Source organism: Talpa europaea (genome assembly GCF_964194135.1).
Source record: "Talpa europaea genome assembly, chromosome: 8".
NCBI classification, from domain to species: Eukaryota; Metazoa; Chordata; class Mammalia; order Eulipotyphla; family Talpidae; genus Talpa; species Talpa europaea.
This window is the reverse complement of record NC_140075.1, coordinates 56662234-56687067: the sequence shown is the minus strand read 5'-3', so window position 1 is coordinate 56687067 and position 24834 is coordinate 56662234. Positions and strand designations below refer to the sequence as shown.

Genomic DNA, 24834 nt, shown 5'->3' with positions numbered 1-24834 from the left:
AGTTTCAATAAATATTGTTAGGTAGATGGATGAATGAATTAATGAAAAGATCCATAGGTATAACCAAAAGGGACTTTTTCCTATTGTGAATCTAAGAATGTGTGTAGAGATTTTTTTGTAGGTGAACTTGGATCTGGTTTACAGAGGTCCTTTAGCTTTCATTCCTTCCATTGCGACATCAACTCTGGTGCATTCAGTAATTCTACAAGGCTTTGAATGGAAAGGCTTGGTGTTCAGTATAATAGCATGGGTAAAAGTCACTTTATCATAATGAAATCACCACCATTGTTGGATATTTCCACAGTTCAGCAGTGGCTTTCCTTGTTTATTATCAGTAGTCCAAAAAATTATAGTGAAAGTGAAAATAGGAAGTACATTGACATGTTTAATGTTAATCTGATTCCTGTGTAAGTTTTGGTATTGTTCTCTCTGTAAGTTGAAACTACAAGTTTGAATAGTCTGCTTTTTTATGGCTTGAATGTAGTTGGTTAACTTTCTTTGTGATTATACTTGTGATTTTCCCAGTACAATGATACAACCTCTCCTACTTGATCTTAACCTCGAGAGCCCAAGTTCTACTTTAGAAATTTAAAGATATTTGGGTGTTGGTGTGCAGGAGCCAGAGCTGGTACAGGGAAATGACATAAACCAAGTATGTTCTCAGATTCAGTGTGCCTCTTATTAGCTACCAGCTTCTTAGCCACCTGTTACCTTTTACTACAGGAAGTTACTTCTGCTCCGAACCTTTTCTATATATCTTTTCTCCAAGTATAACTGATATTCTTTAAGTTCTGGTTGCTCAAAACTCTATCTAGACCTTCTAATATTATAAATAAGTCCTTTCATGTATCTTAATGTGCTACACAATTTGTTTTTATTTCAGCAAGTTTATTGGCAATAAAGCCTTCCTTGCACACTGGTATATCTGGTGTTTTAGCAAATTATAGAACAAATATATTAAGAGAACATGAGTACTAAATTGTGAGTCAAACCGCAAAGATAGATATTTTCCTTAAATATGGCAGGGGCTGATGGAGGGATGGGAAGTCTTGAAAGAATAAAATTTTTTTCATAAATAGTGGTTAGAAATTTTAGGCACATTTTCAGCTCCATTTTTCCAAGTAATATGTGTTTCTTATTACTTTTTTATTTTAATGCCATATAAAGTGTGTGTGTGTATGTATACATTGCAGTAGTCTCTAATTTAAAGAATTCATGTCTGGAATACAGTTGTAAACTAGTTGTTTAATTGATACGCAGACTTCTAAAAATACTGCATTCTTAACCTGTTTTTCAGTATGCAAGTATGCTTGCCATAAGAAGTGCTGTCTAAAAACCACAGCCAAATGCTCTAAAAAGGTAAGAAGTTGACCCCTATGAATAATAAATAATAAATCTGTTAGTTTTTTGTGCCTCATGGAAAGAAATAAGCCTCTTGCTGGATTAGAGTAGTGGTTCTGAAACACTTTGACCACAAATCACACTTATAAATACATTTTATTTTATGATCCAGCATACATACCCTAGAGGGATAAGTATATAAAACTGATAGGATTTTCTTGGGTAACTATATTTACCCTTACTTCCTGGGAGCTACTAAACCTTAGTGATTTTACCACAAAAAAATTACAGAACACTGCTTTTAAAGGTTCCTGTGTCTTCAGACACTCCTAGGAACTGTCTTGAAAGTGGTAAAGTATAATTAAAGATTTTTCATTTGAATAGCAAAATTCACCCCCATAGTTGATATTTTTACACATTTCTACTTGGATGGTAGATACTGAACGTGCATTCGTGCCTTACAGCTCAAAGAGGAAACTGTTTTTGAAAGATTTCAAACTTTGATTGAATATAACCACTTTTTTTTACTTCTTAGTCACATACTGACAATTGTAACAATTCTGTACAAATCTGAACTATAACATACATATGTCTGTGTATTGTTTACAGTCTGCATAGAGTTTGCATCTGTTTCAAATGAGTATACAAATCATGGTAAAATACAAAGAGAAATTTCATTAGGGACTTAAAATATAATGAAAGTGAAACAGTAGCTTCCAATGGAGTCACTTGTGGCAAAGTGATGCTCCTGCTGAGAACACTGGGGGGCAAGGGTAGGGTGGGAGTGGGGTGGGGTGGAGTTTGTTACCAAGCATCAGAGAACTGCCCAGGCAAATTGTACCTTAGGAGACCTATATTCTAAAGAGAAGATAAATGCACATAGTAAATCTGTATTAGTGGGATGGTTTTTCTCCTAGTGGGAATTTGTCAGTTCTTATAGGGCAAGAAATCAAACTTCTAGGCAGAGGGGCATATTTAAGAGTCAGAAGCCAGCGAAGTTTTTAGGGATCTCATAGGACTCTAAGATACAAAAGTACTTAGTTCCACACACTAACACTAGCAGCTTAGCATTAATTTTAGGGTAAGGTCTGTGTCTTTATTTTCCTCTCACCTGTCACATAAATGACATGTTTATAATAAGACTGGAAGAAAAATTAGCATCAACTCAAGTAATATCTTGAATTTCAGACTCAAGAATGTTTGTAACTTGATATATACTAATTCGACACTGATAGTTTTTGAGGATAATAAATAGATTGTATATACAATAGAATATATTAAAAGTGGAGAAAGTGGATATGCGGAAATTTGTCAAGAAACTGTCAGAATAATCTAAGTGGGCAGTGATAAGGGTTTGAATTAGTGTAAGAACAGAAAAGAAAAAGTAGAGTGTACTGATGGACTCAGAGATCTTGGGACTGGACACAAGCTGAAGGAGACAGCGAGGTGTACAATGTTGAGTTAGGGAAGGAGAATTTTACAAGGGAAGGAAAGAACAAGAAAGATTTTCCAAAAAAGGTTACAGTTTTCAGGGATAATGTCTGGCATTTTTCCCTTCTTTGAATTACCTTAAATAATCTTAAGGTTAAGCACTTCTGTTTCAGTCACATAAATTTTATATATTTAGTAAGATATGCTATCAGACACACTCCTGAAACCAATTAAAAAAAGAGCTTAGATCACTAATCATGGGTCAGTGTGCCTTTACCTGTTGTCATCAATGTCCAGTTAAACTTCCCTAATGTTTACATAAACATCAAAGCATTCTTATGTTTCAGAAATTGACAATTCTAATTCATATGAAATGATAGATTTCCTAATGATAACTGGTATGTAAATGTTTAGCATACAAAGTCTACGCCCCTTGTCCCTTGCCCAAATATCACCTTTACATTAAGAGATTTTTATTAAGAAGGGAAATAGTACAGTTGCAATATATTCATTTGCAACTCATTATTTTTTTATTCTTTTATTTGTATTATTTTTTATTTGCGTAACATTAGTTTATAATATTGTACTTGATTACAGGGTATATTTTTACATCTCTTTAGATGTACATTACCACATCACTCTCACCACCAAAGCACCATAATCCTCTACTATAGCCCATTGGGACCTCTCATTCCTTTATTCCCCATACCTGTTCTTTCCTTCAAGTAGCCTCAATTCTACAATCCAATTTCCAGAGTTTGTTTTGGTTTAGTTTTATCTGTTTCTTTATATTCCACAAATGAGTGGAATCATGGAATTTTTTTAAGTGAATCAGTGTTGCTTTTACATCACTGTTTATATTTTGGGAGTATAGGATTTCCTCCTTCCCTCCCTTTCAGGTATTACTGCCTTTTCCCTTCTGATATACTTTGCTTCACGAAATCCCTTCTGGTTACATCCATGTTGTCTAAGATGAGAAGATTTCATTTTTTTTTTTTTAATAGTTGAGTAGTAGTCATTATGTATATATGCCACATCTTCTTAATCCACTTATCTGTCACAGGAACACAGCTTGTTTCCATGACATGGTTATGTAAGTAGTGCTGCAATGACCATAGGAGTACATATATTCCTTCAAATTAGTGTTTATGCATTCTTTGCATAGTTACCTGGGATTGGAATTGCTGGATCATATGGCATATGTATTTTTAACATTTTGAAAGACCTCCACACTGTTTTCCATAGGAACTAGACCAATCTACATTCCCACCAACAGTGTATGAGGGTTCCTTGTTCTCTACATTCTCAAAACACTTGTTGTTTCTGGTCTTTTTGATATGGGCCATTCTCACAAGTGTGGGGTGATACCTCATTTTGGGTTTTGACCTGAATTTCCCTGGTGATAAGTGACGATGAACATTTTTCTGTGTGTGTTCCTGTTGATCATCTGTGTGTCTTGTTGGGTGAAGTGTCTATTTAGCTCTTCAATCCCATTTTTTGATTGGGTTATTTTCATTTTTTGAGTTGGGTAAGCTTGTGTATATCTTGGCTATTAGCCCTTTGTCAGCTGTATTATGTGCAAACATTTTCTCTTCTAGTAGGGTGTCTTTTCATTTTCATCATAGTTTCTTTAACTGTGTAGAAGCTTTTAGTTTAATGTAGTCCCATTTGTTTATTTTTGCTTTTTCAAATCTTCTCATTACAGTTGAGTCCCCAAAGACATCTCTGAAGCTAATGCCTCAAGGTTTTTTTGGCCTATTTTCTTCTACATATATTATGATTTCAGTTCTTAGATCCAAGTCTTTAATCAATTTTGTTACTTTTTTTGCATGGTATGAGGCAATGCTCTAGTTTCATTCTTTTGCATGAAACTGTCCACCTTTCCCACCATTATTTGTTGAAGAGACTTTCTCAATTGTATATTCTTGGCTCCTTTGTCATTAAATTAACTGTTCATATATATGTGAGCTTATTTCTTCCCCCATTATTTTGGAGGGATGCCTAGTAGGGGGAACGGGGACTTATAGGTGAATTGGGACTTACTTATACTCTCATCATTAACCATTATTTGTTTTCCCTCCATTGCTCATAAATGTGCACATAAAACTCAGAGAAGTAAAATGTAGTCCCCCTTGAAGAATTTATTAAAAACGTTTAAAGATATTTGAATACATTTGGTAACAAAAAATTGTCTTCCATTTAGTATGATCCAGAGCTGTCATCTCGGCAGTTTGGAGTTGAACTGTCCCGTTTGACCAGTGAAGATAGAACTGTTCCTTTAGTGGTGGAAAAGCTCATAAACTATATTGAAATGCATGGGCTGTATACAGAAGGTATTTACCGAAAGTCTGGTTCAACTAATAAAATCAAGGAGCTTCGACAAGGTCTAGATATAGGTAAGATACTACCCTTCAAATCAAGACCGAATATTTTTTATTTAAATACTTCATTTCATGCTGTTAAAGTTTTCATTGCATATTTATCCTTTTCTTGAAAACAGAAGAAAGCAATCTTTTCTGGGTTTCTTGTTTTGTTACTTTCTAAAGAATCTTTGTATTTATATGGTTAATTTAGCAAACATTGATTGTGTGTCACTTGTGCAAGGAATCATTAGGTACTTCAGACAGATGTCATTTAATCTTTCTAATGATCTTATAAGATCATGCTATCTATAATTTACAAACAAGACTATTTGGATTCAGGGAGATTAAATTGTTGCTGATACATGGCACTGTGCTTATGTTTTTATATTAATCCTCACAACAATCTTATGAATTTGGAATTATTATCCCTATTTATAAATGAAGAAACTGAGGCCTACCCAGGATTTGACTACCAATAAATGAAAATGCTGGAATTTAACCCCAGACCATTTGAATCTGTAATCTAAACTATTATCTATTCTAATATTCAGACTAATTGTTCTTCCAGTGCATCTGTTGCTATTCTATATTAAGGACATAGTTATTTAAGCTGATAAATAGGTTGAATGTGTATCTGTGTAGAACTCTACCCTCAGTCCTGGAATGTATTCAGGGGTATGTCTTTGATTTCATTTTCAGCTTCTACTCTTCACCATTGTTAGGAAGGAATAGATCTTTTTGAAACAAATGTAGGTCCAGTGTTTATCTTGTGCACATGCTTTTTCTGGATTAATGAACAAATCAGGTATTTTTAAATGAACAAATCAGCATGGAAACATGAATAAAATTTCCCATTAAACTCAAATAAGCTGTTCTGCGTATAGGAGACTCAGTTTAGTTCAGTTTCAATGTAGTGTTTAGTTGTCTCTTGTACCTCTTCACATGCACAAGTGAAAAATCTTTCATCTTCTATCCTTCCTATTGTCTCATCTATTTAACCTTAGGAAGTTTCTAAGTGAAACAGTGTAATACATGTAATGTTTTCTTTATATTTCACAAGTTCAATTATTACTGTTCTTTCATTTCTAAGAATCACTTCAAATCAGATGTACTTTCAGAACATGTCCTCTGGCCCTTTTTTTCATTTGTCATATATAAACTGCTACTGAAAGTGTAATTCACAGACCATTCTACAAGATAAGTGCAGAAATTGAGAGGACACATTTAGAGACAGTGGTTTAACATTGCTTTCACATGAAAATATGTAATATTTTATTTTATACATCTATCAGTCCACAACAGATTTGGAAAACAAACAAGAACTGTTCCTTTGCCACAGTTAGAAGCATTCATTCCAAGGCAAGGAATTGGATTGTAAGGTCTAAGTAAGCCAGTTTAAGAACTTGAAGGCTTCGGGCCTCCCTGGTGGCGCAATGGGTTAAGCACCGCACTATGAAGCAATCCGCAGCCTCTGCAGCATGAGTTTGATCCCCAGCCAGCCAGAGAGCAACCCACATGGTGCAGCAGACCTCTCCTATCTCACCTGCTGCGCCCCTCAGCAGTGTATTTCAGTCAGTCTGCCTGTTCTGTTCCCCACTCTGTCTCTGGTGAATACTCTCACCCCAGCTTTTGTATATATAAATAAATAAATCTTAAAAAAAAAAGAATATGAATGCTTCTTTTGATAATGATAGTTTCTAAAGTAAGTTGTTTGAATCCCTTTGCATATTTTGGCCTTGCTATCTAACTTTTGTCTCTAAACAGATGCTGAAAGTGTAAACCTCGATGACTATAACATACATGTCATTGCAAGTGTATTCAAACAATGGCTTCGTGATTTGCCCAATCCTCTCATGACATTTGAGCTTTATGAGGAATTTCTTAGAGCTATGGGTAAGCACATGCTTCCTGGGTTCAAGGGATGGCCTGTACTTGGGAAAGGGCTACCAAATTCATAATATATTATTTAGCAGTCTTCTCCTGTTTGGTCTATATAGATCCAAAGGTAAACTTTTGACAGTCATTATGAAACTGCCTGTTTACTTTCACCTATTGAAATAGGTGTCCTAAATTATTAATGTCCTAAAAACTTTTCTGACTAAGTCATTTAGTTGCTTTTCACAAAGAGATTGAAAGACTAGGATTATAAACAAAAAATTAAACAGGTTATTTAAAATGATTTATGTTCATTTGTGAATCTAAACTAAGCAAGAACTCTATATATGCTGACTGTCTTTTATGCCAGGCCTAACAGGTTAGGAAGTTTAGTTTCTAACACCTCACAGTTTTTAGGCCTTGAGGCATATTCCTCAAATTTCTATAAGACTGATTTATAAATTCCAAGAGATCCTCTTAAATAATGTTATTTTGTTTAATGTTGTTTTATTATGTTGGGAAAATAAAAACATTGATTCCCTTTCTGGTCCACTGTCCACGTTGAGTGTGCATATTCCTCCATTTTCTATATGGGATTCTCCAGCTACTCTGGTTTCTTCCCACTTCCCAAATATGTGCACATTAAGTTAGTTTGTCTAAATTTCCCAGTCTGAGTATGTGCCTGTAAAGTACATCCTGAAATGGAAGGGTGGGGATCAAGGTTTGAGTCTTGCCTTGTGCCCTGAGCTATCAGGATAGCCATTGGCTGCTTGTGACCCTAAAATAGAATAAGCAGGTTTGAAAACAAATGAATACAAATTATTGTTTAATTTTAGATGTCTTTTGGATCTTTAGAAGTTTGGTGATGTTTTTGTGACCGAGTAACTTAAATTCTTGTTTACATTAATTAGCCTGTGTTAAAAATGGTTTCATTATACATCATTTTACTTAGTTGTAGTTTCTGAGAAAGAATCTATTGATGACATTAAATGAGCGCTTACTGTAGATGATGATTTATGGGGAATCATTCTGTCAGAAGATGCTGGAGAACTAGGGATCTCAAGAGCCTTTGCTCTAATCAAGGATTCCAAGGATGTAGATTGAAACTCCATAGACTGCTCAATAAATATAGGACTCAAGCAAAAGAAGATTAGGTTTTCTCTGCTATTTATAACTAGAACATTTTTATTTGGTATGATTTGGTATTCTCTTTTTTTTTTGGAGGGGGGTGGGCCTGGGAATGCTACTACCATTTAACATATATAGAAAAAATTTTGAGTATACCGAGACTGACCATATTAGGCTACTCATGGCCCTTCCTACCTATTGTCTGTTCAGAAGGAAGATGTAGCATCTGAGAGGTGATATTCAGTGTTATTTGTTACTGTTACTGTTTTCAGGCCTTCAGGAGAGAAAAGAAACTATACGTGGTGTATACTCTGTGATTGACCAGCTCTCTCGAACTCATCTCAGTACACTGGAACGCCTCATATTTCATCTAGTCAGGTAACTTCATAAAGCATAGGAATGTTTAATTGTTCTCTTGGATGTTTAAAATGAATGAAGAAGTCCTCTATTTGGAAAATTGATAGTTTTTTTCCCCTATTTATAAAAAGTCAGTGCCTCAAACAGGTGGTTACGATTCCTTGGAGCAGAATTTTTCAGCTGCAAGGCAGATGCTTCTCTGCCCTGTTTGAGCCATGTAACAACTTCAGCCTCATGGTGGCACTGTGTCGCCTAACCTGTAGTCTAACTACTGAGCTAGAAAAGGATGTGTATCTGTTGACATAACCTAATTCATAGGAGATACTTTCAGATTGTGCTCAGGAATTGACTGACCAAAAGATTTCAGGAGTAGTCTCTTCTAATTGTAAACATCAGCAGTAGTTAGTAATAAAGCCACTTTTATTTTTGGATAAATATCTTATATGATGGTTTCACAGTGCCTTAAAGTCTCTACACTGCTTTTTTCAGACATGTTGATTTAGTAATAATGACCTTGAGCAGAGGGTCACAAATTTCCTTTGATCAACTGTCTCTGGACTACATTACTTCAAGAAGAAGCGAATGAAAGTGCATTTTCTAGGGGCAAAGGAAGAGCTTTGGGGAAAGTCTGAAGTATCTCCCTATAACTGATATGTATTTTCAAATACTCTGCAGTCAATGTCCTATGTCTTCTTCTATCTCTTCTGCTTTACCTTACTGTTTTCCCTTTATATTCTCCTTTTGTTTTGTTTTGTTCTTAGGATTGCTCTACAGGAAGACACTAATCGAATGTCTGCTAATGCTTTGGCCATTGTGTTTGCCCCTTGCATTCTCCGCTGCCCTGATACCACTGACCCACTACAAAGCGTGCAGGACATCAGTAAGACTACCACGTAAGGCCATTCACCATCACCTCTGCAAGACCCAGGGACTTCTGAGTCAGTGTACTCACTTCATCCAAATACCAAACATAGTAGTGATTTCTTGAGTTCTAGATACCATTAGGTTTCCTTATTCTAAAGAAGAAAAATTCTTTAGCTTCTATTCAACTGTCATTAGTTTCAAAAGGTATTATTTTTTAATTTTGGTTTTCTTTTTTTTAATCATCCCATTGTATATTTTTTATTTTATTTTAATTTATTTATTCATACAAGAACTCAAGAACTGGGGTGTAGGCCAGAGGTGAGGATGGTGAGAGGATTCACCAGAGATAGAGTGGGGAGCAGGATAGGCAGATCTACTGAAATACACTGCTAAGGGGAGCAGCGGGCAAGACAGAGAGGTCTGCTGCACCATGTGGGTCAGCTCCCTGGCTGGGGATCAAACTCAGGCCACAGTGGCTAGCAATAGCTTGATAACACCGAGACTTTAACCCCTGTGCCACCAGGGAGGCCCTAAATTTGGTGAAAGAAAACTTAGTTTCTAAATATATTAAAATTCCATTTTGCCAAGTTACATATATTTTGTATCTTCCTATAATCTAGTCTAACTTTGATCTTATAACTCTGAATCCCTTTGGTTATATTTCTTCAGTAGTATTGTATTTCACCATGGCCCTTTTCTCTGGGCCTCTACTTTCCTTCTAGATTAGTTAACCATGACTGCAAAAGGACATATAAAGAAGTACTGGTATATGTCCCGTCCCCAGATAGTCTGATTTAATCAGTATGGAGTGTGACCTGGGTATTGAGAATCAGATAGATACTAAAATCAGTATAGCCAACATTGTGAACCACCATCCTAAACCCTGTTTTTAAGCTCAAAATGAGGAATGTTGATTTTTTTCCCCCACTCACCCACCACCTATAACTTTTAACTGAAAAGTGGTCTCTAGATGCTACATATTAATTTACTTTTGTTTTTAACAGTTTCCTTTCTTTTCTCCTATCTAGCTGCGTGGAGCTGATTGTTGTGGAACAAATGAATAAATACAAGTCTCGTCTCAAAGACATCAGTAGCCTAGAATTTGCTGAGAGTAAGGCAAAGACCAGGCTGTCACTGATTCGTCGATCAATGGTAAGATGCAAAATGTGGAATCACAGGGAAAACTGGGATTTTAATTGTACATTTATGATGCAGAAAGAGAGATTATTCTCCAATCTGTTCCACATGGATCAAGTAAAAAAAATTCACCAAATCTAAGAATACTGTGAGTGCCTTGTGTTTAATCTTTTAGTTTTCTTTAGGATATATACAGAATACTTGCAGTTAAATATGCAGAATGTTTTTAATAAAGTAATTTTTAAAAAGTATATGGGAATATTGGTGGTTTAATAATCTGCCTTGTTTTCTTTTCCTGTCCTTTAATGAATCTTAACCTGTCTTAACATTTTTCTCTACTTCCTTCCACCATTGTTTCCACCTTCAACCCTGTCAATGTGGTGGTTCTGCTAAAATTCCTGGGCCATAGAGAACTTGGTCATTTGTAAGAATATGATTCATAAAGAAATGGAATTCCATCTATCAGTCTACTGTTATCAAAAGCTCTTTAAGGTTTTAATGTTGAGTTTTGAGAAAAGCCTTGCAAAAAATGATTTATTTCCTCCATTTGCCACTTTTCTGTTTGTCTATCTTCCTTTACCTTTATATAGATAACTTCACTGACCTGTAGGGTTTGGGTAGCTGGAAAATCGCTGCATTTGTCTAATTATTGCCCATTTTCTATCCTCACCTTGAATGTAAAACAAAACTATAGTGATGAACATCCACTCAGATTCCCAGTAAATCTCTAAATAGCAGCAGACTGCCCATACTTTTCCAGGATCCCAACAATACTTCTTCCATATCTTCATAGTTCACACTTAGACTAGCATTAAAGTAACTGTTTCTTCCTTTTAATATTTAAACTGGCATAGGACAAATGCTCAACACATGCCTATTGATTCTTCTCTGAAACCTAACAATAAACTTATTTCAGACCATAAAGGTATTAATTAACTAAAACTCATCATAGAGCACTATTTAAATCTTATCCTCAGAAAATGAAAAAAGAGACTCCATTTAAAAGTGAAGCCCTTCCTGTAATATGAATTTTCAGGATTGCCCAAGTTAGCAGGGAAGCTAAATTTTATTATAAAGCTGCTTTTCAAAGTGAGTAGACAAACTATTCCTTTCTATCTTTCCTTTTTTTTTTTTTTTTTTTTTTTGGCACTGATACTGCAGAAGATGGATATATTCAATCCATTAAAAGATTAAACCTCTTTTAAGGGGCAATGATATGTACTTTCTAACCTTCTGCTTTCCTTTTCCTGTCCTTCCTAATCCAGAAACCTGTACTAATTGCAGTTAGATTTATGAGCATTACCCGCAATTCAGTCTCGGTATGTATTAATACTGCAATGTGTCACAGCCACTTTACATTATTGTCTCATCCATCCAGGAGTTGTTCTACTCTGTCTATCATTCATGCCTGTCTACCCTCCATGTGCAGCCCCAATTCAAGTCCCACTTTCTGGCCAGCCTTCACTTAAATTTTTTTACTCTATTTCTGTAGAATCTTTTTTTCCTTTATTTTTCACAGGTGAACAGTGTCCATTTACAATATTCTAATTTTTCCTCTTTGTCAGATAGCCTCTTTGTAGATCTCTTCTTTGCTTGAATTGTTAAAAGGTGAATATTGTAAGCAAATTAATTTCTGCTCTATGACATTTGTTCTCATCAGTCTCTTCTACTTTATCACTTGAAATGTCTGGTGTCACTTTTAGCAATACTTTTATTCCACTCATAGCTGTGACTTAGATATTACCTTCCCAGACACAGAAGCATGGATTAGCATTTTTTAGCCAGAGCATCAAGTAGTAGGGAGCAAACTGATTCTAGTCTTAAATATCATAGAATAGTGAGGCTAGACTTTGTTAGACTTAAATATTATAGAATAGTGATGCTCACAACAGTGTATCATTAATCATACAAAAAAGGAATGGAAAAATGGAAAACTAAGAACATCAATATATATGAAAACTAATTTCAGCGGCTGTCCATCTATGTATAATCCAATTCGTTGAGAATCTCATTTTGTTGGAATATAAATACAAATCAGTTTTGCTTTTTATCTAGTAACGGCCTCTTAACTATACCATGACAAACCCTACCCCCCGCTTTCATATAGGATACCAACTGCCATCAGAGCATCTTATCACTATTACAAGTTTCAAAAACTTTGGTCTCATTCCAGTATTTAAGACTTAGTTCTTTTAATAACTTCATCTATGGGCTTGATCTAGTATTCTTATCACTTTCTTCCGGGACAGAAGACATTAATCTGGGATTGAAAATTAATAACAGAGGTTCTTGTTGCCTGACATGTCTGCCTTTCTTCTTCTTTTGGTGTTGAAACTGGGAGGAATGATGGGGAGGCAGAATTCTGCGTGATATCCAAATGTTGAGATGGCAGTCCTCTTTCTTCGTCATTTAATACTACTATTGAAGCTCATGGTTAGTAGGCTAAATGAAAATGAATGGTAGTTTCTACTTACCATGTTGACTGTAAGCTCAATCCCATGCCATTTCCATGGGCACTGATAATTACGTTAAAAGATTTGGTTGTGTCTTCTGGCTAAACCCTGAATGATGACATTCACACCTTGTGACTCTGATATATATCTTTTCTGCTTCAAGATAATACCCAGTCAGATTTATCTCCCAGTGCCTACAAGCACAGTGGGGCAAAGTTACATTTTTCTTACCTTTTAGGACTCAAAAACTTACGGTAGGTAGTGGTCTTGCCTAGCCTGTTGATATAAATTCTAGCTTTCTATCTGACACTTTTCCATCACATTCTCTCCTCTTTTCACTTTTCTGTATGCATATAATAGAGGGGTAAATCAGTCTTTTTTTCCTACACTGATAACCAAAGAGGCAATGAATTACAGGTCTGCCTTTCTTTTAGATGATCTCAAACTTTGATTCTTGCCCTCTGGATTCAGATAAAACAAGTCCATTTTTTCCCCTAAAAGGAGAGGAACTATCCTCTATTTTGTGAACTCTTATAATTTCCTCCAAAATCTAAATACCTTTTGAAATGAATCTATGAAAAGTATGATATATTGTTGCTAATATGAATTGGATGTTGAAAAATGAGTACTAGTTTAACAAATGGAGAAGAGAAAGGGGAAAGACAATTCTGCAGTCAAGGGAACATGAAATAGTATTTATAATCATCTAACTAGAGCTGGGGCAGATATATGGAAGTAGAAAAACAATTTGGAAAGGTAAATTGGAATCAGATGTATAACATCAATAGTTAGGAATCAGCCTAAACAAGGAGGTAAATGACTTATGTACAGCACGAACTACAAGATGTTACTAAAGGGCTTAGATAGTGGCATAAGGAGATGAAAGGATAGCCTATGTTCATAGATAGGGAGATCAGTATACCCAAAATGACATCCTGTCTAATATCATGTAAATTTAGTCAGTTCCCATCCAAATACCAATAATATATTTCAAGGAAATTGAACATAAAATATTGAAATTTATATGAAACCACAAAAGTCCTTGAATTACAGAAGCAACTCTGATTTTATTTTTTTTTAAAGTGTACTTTATTTTCAAATCTGTTATGCTTATTTAATTATGACTTGGTTGTATTCAAGAGGGGAAAATTTATTCATTCATTCATTCATTTATACAAGTACTGGGTACAGTCAGAAGTACAGGAGGGTGAGAGAATTCACCAGAGCCAGAACGGGGAGCAGAACAGGCAGACAGACAGAGGACACTGCTGAAGGGAGCAGCGGGCATGGCAGGAGAGGTCTGCGTGCCATGTGGGACCCTCGCCGGTGGCCAGGAATTGAACTGGTGCTGCAGAGGCTGCTGGCGGCTTCGCAGCCCAGCGCTCAACCACTGCGCCACTGGGGAGGCCCCTTGATTTTGAAAAAAGCAGAGAGATGGTGGTATCACATTACCTGACTTCAAACTTTACTGTAAAGCAGCAGTATTAAAAACAATGTGGTATTGGCACAAAAGTAGGTACATGGATCAATGGAACAGAATCAAAAGCCCAGAAATAAAACCATGTACATGCCAGCACCTAATCTATGATGAAGCAGCTATGATGATACAGTGGGGATAGGACAGTTTCTTTGATAAATGGTTTTAGAAAAATTGGAAAACCACACAAAAAAAGAATGAAGTTAAATTATTTGCTAACCCCACACACAAAACTAAACTCCAGGTGGATTAAAGATTTAGCTATAAGATCTGCAACAATGAAATATAGAGAAGAAAACATTGGAGGTAGGCCACAATATCAACAATAAAGATATTTTTGGTGACTCAACCCCAATGGCAAAGGAGTTTTAAAAAAATTAATAGTTGGGATTATTTATAGCATTTTCAGAAAGAATCAAAACTCTTCTGATAGGCCTTATTCATTTTAACACTGTGCTGTGTTCTTGCTCATTTAGGTAGTTATCTTTATAAACATTAAGAGAATTTGAAAATGTTAGGACCAACTGAGGATTATCTCAAAGATATCTTTACTTAGATCCTACACATGAAAGTATTTGTTTCCCAAAATTTTTGTTACAGTAGGAAAGCCTATTATGGACTCGTCTCACAGAATTCTAACCCAAATCAAATACTTACAGATCTTTATTTAAAAATATCATTCTTAGAAAATGTAGATAATAGATTAATACATAGATTTCTCAAAGGATGGAAAACCTATATGATTTGATGACTGAATTTATGGGTACAGAATATCCTAAAAGGAGGGAAGGAGAGAGAAGTAGACTAGACAGCACTGTGTACTGTGTGGGGAGAATACTAAGGAAGCAGTACTTAATTCTGCTTGGGGGCACAGGGAAAGGCTGAAGAGGTGATGACGTGAGCTAGGTCCTTTTTTTTTTTTTTTTAAGATTTATTTATTTATTTATACAAAGAAGCGCGGGAGGGCAAGAGAATTTGCCGGAGCGGGAGCAGAACAGGCAGAGTGATGAAATTCACTACTGAGGGAAGCAGAGGGCGGCAGGAGAGGTCTGCACGCCATGTAGGACCCTCACCCAGCGGCCGGCGGCCGGGGATGGAACCAGAGGCTGCGGGCAGCTTTGCAACCCAGCGCTCAACCGCTGCGCCACTGGGGAGGCCCATATGCTAGGTCTTGAGGGATGATCTAACCTGGTAGAAAAAGCATATTGATATAAAACATGTAAGAACTAATTCTAAGAAAACCTGTGCAAGAATTGGTAGAAATTTATGTAATTGTGTGGTAGGGAAGTCTTAAGTTAAAACAAAAGTAACTTGTTTTATAGCATACTGACACATTAATACTATGGGACCATGTGGGTAAATCAGGAGTCACAAGGTCTCATAGGCAAAATTTAACACTTAATCTAAGGTTACATTTGTGTTGATGTCTGGGTGGGAGTTGGTATAGTTATTTTTCAACCATAAAATTAAAATTTCTTCCTAGAGCTCCTTCTCAGTAAGTGTAACTATGAAGAGTATCCTTAAATTGCAGGTAATCTGTTAGGTTGGAGTAGGAATTTTATTTTTAACCATAGAACTTTTAGGGAATAATTGGTACCAGAAAAAAACATTGTTTAAAGTGAATTTACTTAAATAACATAGTTAATGATCTAATGTGTATATACATGTAACACTGCACCCAAAAAGAAAATTTACGCATTTTTGGGCTGTCCATGGAGTATTCTTAAAAAATTTTCAATGGATTAGTAGTGATGTAGTTCTTAATCTGGGCATTGGCTACACAGGTGTTTATTTTAAGAACTCTATTTGTAAATGTTGTATTGTCTTTTAGTATAAAATTTTGCATAATACTTATGCATAGTATGATGTATCTATATATACTAGATATATAACACATGTTATATAACATACATGGTATGATTAATTTAAATATTTACATAAGCATTTATGTAAATAATATAATAAATATAATAATACATAATATATTTGTATTGCATAATATAAATTCTTCTGACTTACTACACTTAGCATAATCCTCTCCAGTTCCATTCATGTTGTTGCAAATGGCAAGTTTCTTTTTAAAAAAATAATATATATAGATACTATAACTGCGTAGTATTCCATTGTGTGTATATATCACATCTTCCGAATCCATTTATCTGTCTTTGAGTACCTAGGTTATTTCCACAACTTGGCTATTGTAAATAGTTCTTCAGTGAACATAGGAGTACATATAGAAAGTTAGTGTTTTTGCATTCTTTGGGTAGTTACCTAGTTGTGGGATTCCTGGTAGATATGGTAGATATATTTTTAATATTTTGAGAATTCTCCATACTGTTTTCCATAAGGGCTGGACCAATGTATTCTTACCAACAATGTATGAGGATTTTTTTTTCTCCTCATCCTCACAACTCTTGCTGTTGCTGGTCTTTTTGATATAGTCCTTTCTCACAAGTCTGAGATGGTGTCTAATTGTGGTTTTAATTTCTATTTCCTTGGCAATAAGTGAGGATTGAGGTGATACCTTGTTGTTTAGATTTGGACTTCTTCAATACTAAGAGATGATGAACATTTTTTTCATGTGCCTATTGGCCATCTGTATGTCTTCTTTGGAGAAATGCCTATTTAGCTCTTCTGCACTTTTTTATTGATTTATTTTCATTTTTTTGAATTGTATGAATTAATTTGTAGATCTTTGATATCAATTCCTTGTCAGATATATGGTATGCAAATATTTTCTCCCATTCAGTAGGGTGTTTTTTTGTTTTAGGGATAGTTTCTCTTACTGTAAAGCTTTTTAGTTTGATGTAAACCTGTTTATTTTTGCTTTTGTTTCCTTGCCATTATAGTCTAGTTCCCAAAGACATCTCTAATTCCAGTGTCTCAGCCTGTTTTGTCTGTTTTTTATTCTTTATATTTTATGGATTCAGGTCTTACATCCAAATCTTTAATCCATTTTGAGTTAACTTTGTGTATGGTGTTAAACAGTGGTCTCGTTTCATTCTTTCACACGTGGCTCTATAGTTTTCCCAACACCATTGGTTGAAGAGACTTTCTCTATTGTGTGCTCTTGGCTCCATCATCATAAATTAACTATCCATACATATGGATTTATTTGTGTGCTCTCAGTTCTATGCCATTGCTCTGTGTCTACTCTTATTCCACTACCATATTTTGATTACTATAACTTTGTACTTGGGGAGTGTGATACCTCAGTTTTTCTCCCTTTATTATTAAGATTATTTTGATTTTTGTGTGTGTATGCGTGTGTGTGTGGTTCTATATGAATTTCAATCACACTTGTTCTATTTCTTTGAGGAATGCCATAGAAACTTTGATAGGGATTGTATGGAATCTGTATATTGCTTTGGTTAAAATCGCTGTTTTAACAATGATGTTAAATCTTCCAGTCTGTGACAGGTAATATCTTTTCATCTCTTTGTGGCTTCTCTCTTGTAATTTTTGATGTATAGATCTTCCACCTCCTTTGTTAAGTGTATTCCTAGGTATTTAATTCCTGATCTAATTTTACATGGATTGTTTTCTTGACTTCCTTCTCTTCTAGCTCATCGTGTATCAGAATGCAAAGGATGCTTGTGTATAGATTTTCCTTATTACAGCAATTTTGAACTCTGATAGAGAAAATCTTCCATGACTTTGTGATCAGATTCAGGAGAGTTGTTCATGTGAAATCTTATTCCCTTGAGGTCTGTCTCAAGATGTTAACATTTTTCTCTGCCATTTTGCTGCTTTAAATTTCCCTATTTTAATGGGCCTCCCTCGTGCCGCAGGCAGTTGAGCGCCACCCTGTGGAGCTGTCTGCAGCCTCTGCAGTGAGGGTTGGATCCCGGCTGGCCAGCAAGAATCCCAGATGGCCAAGCCGACCTGTCCTGTCTCACCCGCTGCTCCCCTCAGCAGTGTATTTCTTCATTCTACCTGTTCTGCTCCCCACTCTGTCCCCGGTGAATCCTCTCACCTGCACGTGCATCTGCCCTGTACCCCGGTTCTTGTATAAAAATAAATAAATCTTTAAAAAAAAATTTCTGTATTTTAAAAAAGTACCTATTATTAGCAGTACAGTTGATCTACTTTTACTTGTGTGCTGCAGGTGGCGCTGTGTTTCAATTTGATTTGATTTCCTTCACCTTTGCTGGTTTTCATAAGTACTGAGACCTGTTTGTGCAACTGTAGAGTCAAGAGGGTGGAGAGAGCTTTGCAGGGGTCCAGGCACTAGTGAGAAAGTGCTGGCGGTGGGAGATGGCCTGGCATTGCCAGTGTCCCTCCTTTAGGGGGTTCTTAATCTAAGACTCTCTCTGTGCTCTCAATGTACTTTTCAAGCTCAATACCAACCCAGAGGGGAGGTTGTGTGTAATCCAGAGCACCGTTTCTGTTCTCCCTACTGCAGTACCCCAGCTTCTCCACATGTTTCCTATTCTTCAAGGGTGTGATCCTCCACACCATTTTGTTCTCCCTTCCACAGGACCCCTGGCTGAGTGGCCCTTGGCAGCCCTACCCCTTGGCAATCTCACCATCTGTGTCCCCATTTTAACTATGGCCTCTAGGAGTTTCTCTCCACCTACTTCCTGTGCAACAAAGGGTGATTCTCGTTTATGTAGTTTGTGTTGGTATCTTATGTCCAGGGGCTGTTCCAATTTTATTCCAAGACACAAGATTCTCTGGATATAGTGTTCTTCTGATTTACTATTAAATGTTCTTCTCAGGAGCAAAGCAAGGAACCTCCTTTGTCACCATCTTGGTGATATCTCTTAGGTGGTTTTTTTTGTTGTTGTTTTTAATATAGTCTGTGTCAGTCTTCAGATTTTAGAGTATTTAATCTATTTATATTTAACATAATCACAGTATATTTGGATTTAAATATATATATATTTTATTTAATATATATATATTATTATGTTTTTTCCCTGCCAGATATGTCTTCCTTTTTGCTTTCTTGCCACTTTTGTTCTTTTTGCCTTTTCCTTTTGACTACTTTGTATTATTCCACTTTACTTCTCTTAATCTTTTCACTGTTACTCTTTTTTTAGTAGTTAACTCCTTTTGGCGGGAGCTATCAATGTGTGTTTATTGGTGCCTTTTTCTTCCCTTATAATCCAGTACTTTAATATACTTTAGTTGTTATATGACCTTGTTGCTATTGATACTATATTTTTTATCTGTATATTTTATATCTAAACATGATTCATTATGCAGTTAACATTCATTTAAACTTAATGATACTGACTTTTTTACACTCTTTTTATTTCTGCTTCCCTAATTTTTCTTCTTAGGTCATTTTCTATTTCCCCCTTTTTTTTTTTTTTTTTAAGTCTAATGGTAATGGATTCTCTGTCTGAAAATGTCTTTATTTCAACTTCTTTGAAGTTTGTTTTTTGCTCTGTATAGAATCTAGATTGACTTTTTCCTTTTCCTTTCATCACTTGAAAACACTATGTATTGCTTTCTTGAAAAATGAATTTTTGGCAGAGCTCTACAATTGCTTCTTTTTGAAATATGAGTTTTGAACCTAATAGTTGTCCTTTTTTGCAGGTATTTTTTTTTCTCATAGCTTCTAAGATTTCATCTTGTCTTTTTAGCAGTTGTATGTGTATGGACTTCTTTCTATTTATGTTTCTTAGTGAAGGCTTTCTTCAATCAGGTTGATATCTTTAGTTGGTTTTTAAACATATTCTCTGTTTATCTCACAAATATTTCTTCTATAGGATTGCTGTGCTATCCTGGTATTCTTTTTAAACATATGATGGAAGATCTTTTTATCGTGTCTTTTCTTTTTCCTACTTTTCAAGAATTTTTCTAGGAAAAAAATTTCCACCCTACTTTTACTACTGGATATTTTCTGATCTCACTTCCGGGCTGCTGATTCACTGTTTCTCCTATCTCCTTCACCATGGTTGTTTTAAAGTCTGTTTGAGAGCTACACTATCTGGAGTCACTGAGGTGTCCTGTTCTCTGCTGTTTTTACTGGTTTTCATTTACATTGTCTTGTCTCCTTTTGTGCTTGGTTACCTTTGTATGTCTGATAAAGTTTTTGAAAATTATTTGTAAAATTATTTTGCAGTCTAAGATGTTACTTTTATACAACTAGTGTTTTGGTTTTTCTGCCAGACCCTACGACTCTAGGGCACTAGATTACAGTAATCTAAGATTACTTCAATACAGTTGCGGGGATTATGATTTCCTGCACCATTCAGATGACTCGAAGCAAGCCTACAGTGTCTACATGGACTATCATAATTTTAGTTTTACCCTATGTCCAGCATGCAAATCTTAGGAATTCCAGCATCAGGCATGGAGAATTTACCAGGTAGCACACTTGCATGGTTCTGAACCCCAGCTTACATTATCTACCTCAAGGGTTGACAAACCTTTTCTGTAAGAGTCCAAAAAGTAAGTTGGTTTTGTGGGCCCATACAATTTCTGTGGCAACAGTCAGCTTTGACATTGTTCTGTGAAAGAGTCATAGACAATGCATGAATTAATGAACATGATTGTATCCCAGTAAAACTTTATTTATAAAATCAAGCACAGGGCCAGATTTGGCCCAAAGAGCAAATCAGGTTTACTGATGAAGTTTCGATTAGCTTAAAATTCTAGGCTAGCCTTTCCTTATTGGTTCTCTAGTGTCATCAAGATATGTTGATTTTTTGGTTTTTTTTTTTTCTATGTTTGGTCAGTTGTTCGCAGCAGGAGAGTCAATCTAAAATAGCTAGTCTGCCAGTAATAGAAGCTAAAATCATGTACAAGGTGGTAGGTAACCAATTTAAAAACAGTGAGATTTCCCCCCGTGATAGCAAGAAAGAAATTTCTTGAGTTGTTTTCAGAAAGTATCTCTCACTAACACTCTATGACACATGACATTTTTTTTAAAACTAAACTTTCTAGTGGTTTTCTAGGGAACTTTGGTGTTGAAGATTAAGTTTTAGAGCAATATTGTTGGATATGCTCTGTGCCTACATAGTTCAGTATGGTATCCAATAGACACCTGTGGCTATTAAGCTTTTGAAAAGTGTCAGTGTAAATACAGAACAAGATGTTTACTTTTATTTAATTTTAATTAACTTAAATATCCAACACTATTTAGTTTGGAATGGATGCATTTTAGATTAAAAGAACAACCTGGTCTCAGTGCAGATTGTGTTCTTACATTCACATGTCCTGAAATACCTATTTTTCAGTACTCTTACAAGAACTACTATGCCTAACTATATGCAGTGGATAGTGTCTAAGTATCCTAAACATTCTCATTAGTAGAATGTTTCTATTTCAACCATCCAACTGGTGTGATGGAATTTTACTTGTTGTCCTAATTGGTCCACATAAAACTGATTTCAGGCATTCAGTTTACTTTCTACCATATTTTTCTTTGCAGGGAAAGGGACGTCTCCGTCAAGGAAACTATCCAAGTCCATCATCTCCTGTTGTAGTTCGGTTGCCTTCTATGTCTGATGTACCAGAAGAGAGCTTGCCAAGTGGGGCAGCCATGGAGACTGACATCACAGAACAGCAACAAGCATCCATGCAGCAGGAGGAAAGAGTACTGACTGAGCAGATTGAGAACCTACAGAAAGAAAAGTAAGTTTCCCAGTGGAAAGGGGGTGACCAATTCTGTTTTCCTTTATTTCTATGCTCTATTTTTCCTTGTTTATGAGATAATCACCTGTGTGTGAAGCACTATGTCAGATGCTAGAATATACAGTGCTAGAATATACGGTGCTAGAATTTAGAGATGACAGAGACATATTGCCTCTATTCAATGTTAAGATTTGGCTTAGGGAAGGAACTCTGTGAGGTAGGAGACCTCTAACTGCTATAGTGACAATTCTGGAAAGACTGACTGGGACTGAGGTTAGCATTAGTTGGGATTCCTAACAGGTTAGAGACTGGTCTCAATGAAGATATCTGTCTTAAAAGAGGAATAAGGATGCCCAGACTAAGACAATGTCCCTTTCAATAATGGACATTATTCAGAAGGTTATTATTTGAAGATCAATATAGCCATGGGGCCAGCATCTTATAGCTACAGCATCTTCCTCACCTCACCCATATTCCTGTTATAGTTCCTAGCCTTTGCTGTCTGTCATTTTGCCCTTTAGTCCATAAAGTTTTAGCCTTCACCATTACTGTGACTTACAGGTCCTTATCATCACCCTGGATGGGGGAAATAGTAAGAAACGTTAAAAAAAAAAAAAAAAAAAGAAATGTGACTGTCTTTGCTACTTAAATTCCTGACTTTTATGAAGGTCTTTATTTCCTGTCATCTTGCTTTCAGTTCTTAACCAAATCCTAATAGATTTCTTGATTGTATCTTACAGGGAGGAGTTAACATTTGAGATGCTTGTACTAGAACCTCGTGCCTCTGATGATGAAACTCTTGAGTCAGAGGCCTCCATTGGGACTGCAGATAGCTCAGAAAATTTGAATATTGAATCTGAAAGTACCATCTCTGAGAAATCAGGTAAGTGAACATATTAAACTGAAGACTGCAGTTCCATGCTAAGATAAAGACCCTTTATAGAATACTGTATACATGAAAAAGTGACAAAGTCTTAAGGAGTTAAAATACACGTTGCGAAACTTCCAAATGAATTGTTGATCAGATCAAGCCTTTACTCTAATGCAGTTTTGGGTAATTTAATGTTTCCTCTTGTATTTATCACAGAGAAAAGCCAATAACCACAACTCGTGTTGTCTTACTGACCCATGACCCATTGTCTAAGGATGGGTAAAAGAAGTTGTACCCTACTGGGAGATGGGAAAGTACTGAGAGAGGCATTTTCCTACCTGGCATGTCTCAGGGAGACTAAAATCATACTGCATTTGCTGGCAGTTTGTTAAAAGACAGTGGCAGTTGTAGCTCTCTCCTAATGGTTAAAACACCAGACTTTCTTCGACTTGATTCTGAAGTGATATATATATATATATATATATATATATATATATATATATATATATATATATATATAAATAAATGGTGAGCTCTTCTTGTGTTAGGAATGTGCACAAAGTAGGCCAGCCAGGACCCTCAAATCTTAGCCCACCCAATCTCATGTCTCAGCAGTGACATCTGTTTATTACACAATGATTTTCTGTAGAGGAAACTGTCATTTACAGCTTGGTATCTCTTTTTCTATTAGAAAGAAGCTTAGCCCTTTGCTCCCTGAAGGCAGTTGGCAAGTCTGAACCTTCAAGCAAGTTACGAAAGCAGCTAAAAAAGCAGCAAAACTCTTTGGATTCAGTGGACTCTTCAGGTTCTTCATTGTGTGCGTCTAACATTGTTTCTTCTCATGGGACCAGGAAACGATTTCAAATTTATTCCAAATCTCCATTCTACCGAGCTGCCTCAGCTGGTGAAGCCCCAGGAATGGAAGGGCAATTGGGCCAGACCAAATCCCCGGAAGACAGGCCTCAGTTCATCAGCAGAGGAACCTTCAACCCTGAAAAGGGCAAACAAAAACTAAAGAATGTGAAAAATTCACCTCAGAAAACCAAAGAGATCCCAGAGGGAACAGTTGTGTCTGGTCATAGGAAAACTGTGGACCCAGACTGCAGCTCCACCCAACAGCTAACTCTCTTTGGAAATAATGAGTTTATGGTCTGAACTGGCAGATGTGTGTCCCTTCATGGTTACAGAGTGGTAAACACATCTCATCTTTGAGGCCTCTGCTCATCACCTCGACCACAGCAGTCCATAGTAATTGTGGGTCTGCCTTTTGCCCAAGCATACAGCTAAGACCTTGTGTGCTGAATTCCTGGGCCTCCTGCAGAAATAGAAAGGCCTCTTTGAAGCCTGCTGAGGATGGTGCCAGCTGTGCCTTGGCTGCTATTATTTGACTAGAGATTTCGCTAAACAAAGCCACCAAGGGCCTGGGGATTTGGGTCAGTTGTGGAGGTTTTTGTAGTTGCCTCTCTTCCACCCTCTTCACCTTCTTTTCCCTTCCCAGAAGTGAGTGTTGAATTGGGAGGGTGAGGGTAGTTTGTGGGTCTAAGGTATCCACTGATTTCGATATTTGAAAGAAACACATAAATCTTTCTTAACCACAAAAGCAAAAACCTTTGGGTTTATTTTGGGCTAGTTAGAAGCTGGGGTAGAGTATAATTTTTTTCCAAGGATTTATAAACAAAAAGCCTAAGCCCTCTATTTTAAGAATTTTGAAAAACACTCCATGTTATATTCTGGGGAAAGTTAAAAAAAGCAATTGTTTCTATTAAGCCATCAGAGCATGTCACAAACATCTGGTTACACAATGAAGAAGAGTATACATGTTTTGCTTTTTGATGATGTTTGATGTCATAATAATCAGTGCCGGCTTAACTCCTGGTTAGTTCCTGCCAAATAATATTGCATGGGCTGAAGTTTCAGTAGCCATACTGTTCTCATAGTCCCTGCTCC

At 36.1% G+C, this 24834-nt stretch overlaps 1 protein-coding gene across 1 annotated transcript in view; it reads left to right on the top strand.

Moving 5' to 3' along the window:
* MYO9A (myosin IXA) overlaps nucleotides 1–24042 on the top strand; it is a gene marked incomplete at both ends in the record, with an annotated part of 149384 nt that extends 125342 nt beyond the window's left edge. Inside the window, 9 exons of the mRNA XM_084241222.1 lie at nucleotides 1298–1359; nucleotides 4976–5168; nucleotides 6900–7028; nucleotides 8411–8516; nucleotides 9257–9388; nucleotides 10388–10511; nucleotides 21814–22016; nucleotides 22757–22899; nucleotides 23579–24042. Coding sequence (XP_084097348.1) covers nucleotides 1298–1359; nucleotides 4976–5168; nucleotides 6900–7028; nucleotides 8411–8516; nucleotides 9257–9388; nucleotides 10388–10511; nucleotides 21814–22016; nucleotides 22757–22899; nucleotides 23579–24042 — 1556 coding nt within the window. The remainder of the gene's footprint in view (nucleotides 1–1297; nucleotides 1360–4975; nucleotides 5169–6899; nucleotides 7029–8410; nucleotides 8517–9256; nucleotides 9389–10387; nucleotides 10512–21813; nucleotides 22017–22756; nucleotides 22900–23578) is intronic.
* Nucleotides 24043–24834: the final 792 nt, after the last annotated feature.